Source organism: Carassius auratus, chromosome 6 (assembly GCF_003368295.1).
Source record: "Carassius auratus strain Wakin chromosome 6, ASM336829v1, whole genome shotgun sequence".
NCBI lineage: Eukaryota > Metazoa > Chordata > Actinopteri > Cypriniformes > Cyprinidae > Carassius > Carassius auratus.
The window spans coordinates 13278356-13286867 of record NC_039248.1 but is presented as its reverse complement, the minus strand read 5'-3'; the positions used below and the strand labels follow the sequence as shown (position 1 = coordinate 13286867).

The 8512-nt window shown below is 38.8% G+C and overlaps 1 protein-coding gene across 6 annotated transcripts in view; it reads right to left on the bottom strand.

Annotated features, from left to right (window-relative positions):
* Positions 1 to 787: 787 nt before the first annotated feature.
* The window catches only part of LOC113097308 (SET domain-containing protein 5-like), a 32885-nt gene continuing 25160 nt past the window's right edge, over positions 788 to 8512 (bottom strand). For 3 of the 6 annotated variants that reach the window (XM_026262574.1, XM_026262588.1, XM_026262557.1), the window contains 6 exons: positions 7694 to 8185; positions 6967 to 7059; positions 6125 to 6375; positions 4814 to 4977; positions 4636 to 4718; positions 788 to 3530 (listed from right to left, as the gene is read on the bottom strand). In XM_026262574.1, the coding sequence (XP_026118359.1) occupies positions 2991 to 3530; positions 4636 to 4718; positions 4814 to 4977; positions 6125 to 6375; positions 6967 to 7059; positions 7694 to 8185 (1623 nt within the window). In that variant the 3' untranslated portion in view covers positions 788 to 2990. The remainder of the gene's footprint in view (positions 3531 to 4635; positions 4719 to 4813; positions 4978 to 6124; positions 6376 to 6966; positions 7060 to 7693; positions 8186 to 8512) is intronic. The other 3 variants (XM_026262565.1, XM_026262549.1, XM_026262581.1) reach the window with 3 other exon arrangements.

Genomic DNA, 8512 nt, shown 5'->3' with positions numbered 1-8512 from the left:
GATTGGGAAATGAGCGACACCTGCTCCAATCACCGGTCTCGAGTCCCACAGAGGAGATGGAAGGATACAAAAGAGGAGCGACGACAGTGAAGGACGATAGAGGACCAGGCCTGGGTTTCATTTTGTGTTTTGGTTTTGTTTGTGCACTGCAGTCGTCCACGAGGGGCTGTCACGTTGTTTTGTGTTTATTTTATCATTAAAGTTTCATTTTGAATGTCCACCGGTTCCGCTTCCTCCTTCCCATGATTATGAAGTTTATATACACACTAAAACTCAAAGCCAAATACAAAAACCATGACAACCAAGTGGTCAAGTGCAGAGACTGCAAGTGTGGGTAAAAGGACAGGCCCTTGACTCCATGGGAAGGTGTCATTACCATCTTGTTTTAGTGTTTCTCTTCAGCTTTGTGACAGTACCTTCTAGAGGTCACAAATCAAAATTACTTACATAAGCTTACATAAGCTTTTTTATTTGCGCTCAATAACGAATCTTGAATTACATGCAGCTCAGTCAGTTAATTTAGCCAACTACCTGTTTTCAACTTCAGATATGCATGACCTGTTAATGCATGTTGATAGTAAACATACTGAATTAGTTCTGTGAAGTCTTGTGTGTTTATGTAAGATAATCTGTTAATCCTGCATGTAACCAACAAATTGCATGCCCCTGATTTGTGCGAGTAGGTGGTAATTTACTGCTTTTCAAACACATTTGCCTGTATCAGCTTTTTTAGTATGATTGCCACGTGGTCATACTCATTTCTTCAAATGAAAGTAGACAAAATAAATAATTTGGACATCATTTAGACTTGTATTGAGCATTATACACTTGTGATAGGATCGCCCAAATTCACATCTTAATAGCCAGTTTAAAAAGGGTAATGAGTACAACGAGGCCAGAATTTTACATTTTTTTAAGGCCTACCATAGACCTTATTTTGCGCTTACTCCATAAATTGTTTTATATGAATGGATAAATGGAAACAAACCTTTGTTATCACTCACACTGAGCTCTCTTTCCATGCAACCAATGTTAAGCAAATGCTAAAACTAGTTTTAAAAATGTTCACAAACATTTTATTTAAAAAGCCAAATGTGATGCATCTTATGTCATGAAAAGGGAAAGTGTTCAAATTAGGTAAAAAATAAAACAATACAACAAAAATATTTCTATGGATACTAGAAAAGTGCCAGATGTTTTTGGGTTTAAGAAGAGGCGAGTCTCAACCAAAGCCTTTCCCAGAATCCCAGAAACCCAACCCTAAACTGTTAGAATGACACAAAAGAAATATCATGCAGCAAATTTGGTGTACTATATTTATCTGAGAACAGAATAACACTTAACCCAAGTACACATGATCATGTATTTCAGGTGCTGGTAAATTTCAGATCACATAGTCCTTTTTTCCTTTTTGAGAGACATTCCTATAAACAGTGAGCTAAGACTCACCACATTAACCCGTCATCATTTAAAGATCTTTTCACACTTGGCCAAAACAAAACGGACTTAATCTTTTCTATTGTTGGACCCCGCTAGAATAATCCATCAAGCAGACAATTTTTATTCTCTAAATGCAACAGGGGGCATCGGTTTTGTTTGAAGTAGGGTTTAAATATCCCACTACTGTGTATATCATGGCACATGACTTGGTAACCTTACTGTTTAAAAAAGGTATCATCCAAGGGAGGTACAGCACTGTGCCTTTTCTGTTAAAATGACTGCCCTGTGAGCAGCTTGTAATTTAAAAAAGGGGGAAAACATTTTAGAGACCACAGTAGCAGCACACTTGCTTTGTCTTATATTCTGATCAAACCATTTGGCCATAGCATTTTTTTTCCTTTCTAAAATAATGTCTGGAATGCAAGGACTGGTCAAGGAGAGAAAATCAAATGAAGAGAATGAAGTGAAAGAAATTAAGTATACACTTAGGATTAAAGGGCTTGGGAGGGTACACATTTATACAAAACATTTCTGCAAATTCTTTTTGGCAAAGTCCTGCGCTTTGCGAGTCACAGATGGTCTTTAACAATCATTGGAAACAAGTTAAAAAACTAAATTTGAACTTGCAATTGCATGTTTTTACCTTAAGAGGCAACCGTGATCACACTGGTAAACAGAATAAACAATTCAACTGGACCAACTGAAGCACCATAAGATCTGCTTGTCAAGTATTATATATCAAGTGAATCATGATTTTATGACACTAACAGTAGAATTCAACAGGCTAGAGGCCCGTCGGACCCTAACGACAGCTAGACACTGGAATGATTCAGAGTGAGAAAATAACTCACTGTTCACAAAGAACTGCTTTCATGTGCATTCAAAAACACTTTGCTCTGAGTCAAGCGTGCCATCCATGAACACCATAAATGGCTGTTCTGATGACGACTTCTGATAAAACAAAACAGGAGAGTGCACTCCGAGTCAAGCGTGCAAAGCATCTTAAAGAGTGCCATTTCATACGGTCATGATATCATTCATTATACATAAAAAGTTGAAAACTCATCTAAGATCAGGATGATCAATTTTACTCTTAGATAAGTCTTAAACATGAGAACCTTACTTTTAGAGAAACGGTTTTGTTTCAGCACTTGTGCTCAACTGCGTAATTTTTCTCTTACTCTTAAATACTTGCTCTTCAGTGTGAACACATTGTAGCATTTGGGTGAATTTTCAAAATACATTTAAATCTGGTTATATACTCCAAACTAGTTACTTTAATGTTCCATTGATTTGATTGTTATGACGTCCACACTAAGTTACATGTAACTGCAGAGATTCAGTTTCTGGAAAAAGATAAAAGGAACTGGGGAAAGTAAAGACAAAAATATACCATCCATACAGAACTCAATACATCAATTCCCTCTAACAATGCATATCTTCTCCACAGGTAAAAGTAAGGAGGATGGCACACACTTCTCTCTCTTGACACACACGCACGCACGCAACCATACACACATACACAGACATATACATGCACACTCTGGGTCCTAAAAGGTCCTCGACTGTGTCCATACCCCCGAACCCTGTAAATTTCTTTGTGGATAGTGCTGTGCTCCAGAAGCTGTGAGATGTCTTGAGTTAGCCTGACTGGCTCTGTCTGTTCTCTGGCTGTGGACTCTGGACGACTGAGTCAATCTGGAGCCATGAGCACCTTGTGTGTGTGGTACTGCAGCACTGTCCATTTTCAGGTGGCCTCTGGCGGGTAGAGAGAGAGCAGCAGACAGGGAGCTGTCCAACAGTTTCGCTTTAAGGCTTGAGGTGTCCATTCCACCTCCACTGCTGCTACTAGGATGTGGTGCACACATTGTTGAGTCCACTGAGGAGATAGATACTGTAGAAGAGGATGGGCTCTCTTGGGTGAGTGGGCTGTGTGTGGTCAGCTTTGAAGGATAGTAACCTGGCCCCCCAGAGCTGCAGCGGGGAGGTGAGGGACTTACAGACTGACAGAATGGAGAGGAGGAGCTCTGCTGGTCATAGGCTGGGCTTTCCAAATGCTGATGGGGTTCTGGCTGGAGAGGCAGCATCTGCTGGATGTCCATTAAAAGACAGATTTAGTATACAGTTTCCATAAAAACTATTAAAGAGGACATCAATTCTCAGCATTTATAATAATACCGTAATAATAAATGTTTCTTGAGCACCAGATCTGCATATTTGAATGTTTCTGAAGGATCATGTGTGTGTGTGATATGTGAGATAGATATATATATATATATATATACACAGACCAAAAGTTCGGACACACCTTCTCATTCAAAGACTTTTCTTTATTTTCATGACTATGAAAATTGTAGAGTCACACTGAAGGCATCAAGGGCTTTTGACCAAGAAGGAGAGTGATGGTGTGCTGCACCAGATGACCTGGCCTCCACAGTCACTGGACATGAACCCAATCGAGATCGTTTAGGGGTGAGCTGGACCGCAGACAGAAGGCAAAAGGGCCAACAAGTGCTAAGCATCTCTTGCGGAACTCCTTCAAGACTGTTGGAAGACCATTTCAGGTGACTACCCCTTGAAGCTCATCAAGAGAATGCCAAGAGTGTGCAAAGCAGTAATCAAAGCAAAAGGTGGCTACTTTGAAGAACCCAGAATATGACTTTTTCAGTTGTTTCACACTTTTTTGTTATGTATATAATTCCATATATAATTCCACATGTGTTAATTCATAGTTTTGATGCCTTCAGTGTGAATCTACAATTTTCATAGTCATGAAAATAAAGAAAACTTTGAATGAGAAGGTGTGTCCAAACTTTTGGTCTGCACTGTGTGTGTGTGTGTGTGTGTGTGTGTGTGTGTGTGTGTGTGTGTGTGTGTATATATATATATATAACACACACACACACATAGATACGATCGATAGATAGATAGATAGATAGATAGATAGATAGATAGATAGATAGATAGATAGATAGATAGATAGATAGATAGATAGATAGATAGATAGATAGATAGAGATTACTTGAGCAGCAGTCTTTGTTAGCATATGAGATATCTTTAAAAACAAAAAAACTCAATCTTAATCACTCCAAACTTCTTTTGACTGGTAGTGTATGAATTCCATTTTCTAGAATACATGAAATACATATTAAATCTTTTTTTTTTTTTCTCTGTTGTGCATCGTGAACATTCTACCTGATGTGGACGAAGCGAAGGACTTTTTAAGGGAGAGGCCAGAGATGAGCTTTGAAGATCAAACCTGTCCATTTCAACAGCATCTGACAAGACAGAGAACTAGTCAAACTCTTCTGCTAACAGCATACTTGATGGTTATTGAACAGAAAACAAACACAATAACAAATTCAAATCATACCAGAGCTCTTGTCACGACTGCTGATTTGGTCATTAATTCCAGCATCTGGAATTAATGACTCTGCCCCTCTTTTAAGGGCACGCTCTATGTTCAGATTACCCCTCAGAACATACTCCAGAGCACCCTGTCCCTCCCTCAACCGCTCAACTGATGTAGGGACCATCCTGATAGACACACACAGAAAGTCACAGCTGGTCACATTCACGATGACCGTTCATTAGCAATCTGTGAGAACGAGTATGAAGAGCTAGTATTTAAAGCTGCAGTCGGTAACTTTTGACACTATAGCGGTTAATAAACAGAACTGCTTGCGGAAGAACATTGTAGCCGGAACTACTACTCTCTGTTTATGTCTATGAAGAATCACAAAGGTACCGGGTTACTCCGCCGCGGTACCCCCCGTAGCAATCTAAAATAGTCCGAATATAAACACTTATTATAGGCGCACCCTAGCGATTCAGAACAGGCTGAAAACACAGTTTGGAAAATGGATTCATGGTGTACTCGCTTATTATATACATTTCTCTACATTTTGAACACAAAGTTACAGACCGCAGCTCTGATTGGTTGTATCTTAACGGGAGCGATGTATTTCTGCAAATGGCAATAGGCCCCGCCGGGAGGAGCCAGAGGAGCTAGATTTTTTCACAGATTATCCGTCTCATGTTCTACTGTCAGGACAGGTTTAACAAATATGTAAAAAATATATTTTTACAAAATTTACCTACTGCAGCTTTAAATGGAGCAGGTTTATTCAATTAAAATAAAGATAAAACAAGCTATATATATTTGATGGAAAACAAACTGAACTCCTGAAAAACTAGAAATCAATAAAAACTCAAATAAAAATATTAAACCTTAATAAAACAAAAAAATTAGAATAAAAATGAAAAATGCACATAAAATCCACCTAAAAACAATGCACTGTGAACAACAGCACCAAACACTTGAGGTTTATGCAATCACAGTTCTCTAGTGTGTAGGTCCAAGAAAATAGATCACAGTAAAAATGCACAAAAATCACAAAAGCCTTTACACAATGTCCTTCAAGAAAAATTCTTCAGAAGTCTTTATTCAGAGGCCATTTTATTCATTATTTTTATGAATAAAGGCTTTTGAAGATTTTTTTCTTGAAGGATATTGGGTGTGGGCTTTCATGTTTTTATTTAGAATAAAATAAAACTGTAAATGAAAATGTAAATTTAAAAACAAACTAAAAATCAAAGACCCCAACAGTGTGAAAGCAATAAGATAACACTGAGCAGAAATGTTGACATAGGTTGGCATGAATCTGTGTTTTTTTCCCCTCACCAGTGGTTGGATTCTGGTCCTCCCAGCACTGTGGTCTGTGTGTGGTTTCCAGATCTGATGCCAGGAGGACTGACCTCCTCTATCTGTGGGAAGGCTTGTCGTTCTGGAGAAAACGAATTGTGCGGTGAGACTGAAGGATGAAATTGCGTGCGCGGCTGTCCTGGAGACTTGCAAACGGAGCTGAGGTTTGTGACGTGATGCGCTGGGTCCCTGGGTCCTTTCTTTCTTTCCCTGTACTCCAGCAGAGAGACCTACACGAAAATAAAGTCTGTAAGTGTGACTAAAAGATGCACATGGATGACGAATAGGCAGGCAATTCTGTCCTTCAGTATAATTTCTTAGTTCGCATGCAGCATAACATTCATGTTCACATAATGCAACTCATGCATGACACATTTGATGTAGAATGACATCATCTATAACTTCAATGGGTATGATAAAGACAAAGCATGCATTATTACCCAACACTGCTATTCAGAAAAACACCACATTAAATGCTTGTATTATCCCAATAAAAAGCTGTTTAATAAAATTAAAAAGTGTTTTCTTTCAGCTAGAACAAACTGCAAAAATAACATCAGACCATGAGAAAATATTTTTAAACTAGGATTATAGACTTCATAACAACGGCAAAGAAAACCCAAACAAACATACAGACATATTCACCATGAGAAAGCACTGGTGTCTTTGAATGAATACAACCGACTCTGCAGCAGTTAACCTTTTTTTTTTTTTTTTTTTTGCTCAGTTTGATCAATACAGATGAAGGAGTACATCATCTGGAGATGCAAATGTTATGGACATGCACACGTCTAGATGGAGGCCACTTATTTGATATTCACCATGTTCTGCTCTGGCTTGAACTGGCCCCTTACAGCTAATGCCTGGTACCCAGACAAGCCAGCCAGCTGACTACCAGCACTCACCATGACCCTCTGCCTTAAGAGAAGGGTGAAAAGAAAGATTTTGCAAGAGTTTTAAGAGCGAAGAGGAGGAAGAGAGAAACAGGGAGTTTCGTGCAAGATAGAGGACCACCCTTCATGATTTTAAGAGAATAAGGAATTAACCCGCCTAGATTTTTCTAAGCTTTTAGAATAGTTCTTCTTGAATAAACTGTTTCAGTTTATAGTCCAGCAGTTATTTATTTACATTACACAAAGTCAAAAAATATCCTCTCTTAATTACATTTGTAAAGATGAGATGACGCTCAGGGACAAGCACATTGGTAGGTAACAGGGTAAGAAGAAGATTTCCACAAAATATTTGACTTAGATAGTATTGGGTAGAAAAGTAAAAACAAAAAAGAGAGAGAGACAAGTTAAAATAGACCCTTAGATGTCCCAAATGGAATAATAAGGATATGTACCCATGTTGGTTATCTTACATCTGTAGCTGTAATGGGGCAAGATGGTCAACTTTTATTTATTTTTATGTTGTGTTTTAAGAACTAAATTAACAAATTCTTTTTATTTCCACAATAATATGCTGGATGATACATTATCATCACCGCGCACATACTAAAGGAAAAACAAACCACTTGTAAATGGAGGATGTGGCAGTAGGACTTGCCTTCTTCTTCTGTGGTGGATTGCTTGGGTTGGGGGATGTGCTGCGCTCTGAATATCCACCACCAAACTGTGTGTCCAGATACATTGAAAGAGAGCCAGAGCTAGACCCCGCTTCCATCAGCAGCCCCTGGCAGCATATTGTGCTTAAGTCTGAGTCAACCGTGGACAAGCCTCCCTCTGATTGTGGGAAGTGTCTGTCACTTACTGGACCAGTGGGTAGACTGGCATTGAGGGGAGAGCAGGTGTAAATGAGGTTAAATTCTGTCCTAAAGGCCTGTTCTCTGGCTTGTGCCTCACTGGCATGTGAAACCAAGGAAGAGTCACATAGACTGGAAACAACAGCTGAGCTATGGGGAGTCCCACCACCAGATCCATTCAGAGAGTCTGGAGCAGCAAGTGAGAAGTCATCTGACATAGGAGCTGGGCTTCCCCGGCTTGTGGAAAAGTCCGGGAAGGCAGTGACCCGTGAAGTGAAGTCTGGTCGCAAACAGGGCTGAACAGGAAAAAAAAGTGAGATCATTAAAACAGAATGTACAACTTTCCTGATGTACACTCAAAATAATTTTGATGGGTAACACTTTACAATAAGGTCTCATTATTTATTGTTATTTAGGTAATATTATTAAATGTACTAACAATGACCAGCACATTTTTTGCAGTTTTTAATAATCATGTTAGCTCGGGTTCATCGAATAATATTAACACATGGTTATTGGCACACTGTTTTTTTAATCTACAAGACTTAATTTAGCAGGTATCATAATTTTCTACTTCAAAGTACTTCATAAACACATCTTCAAATCCAAACTTGAACATGCTA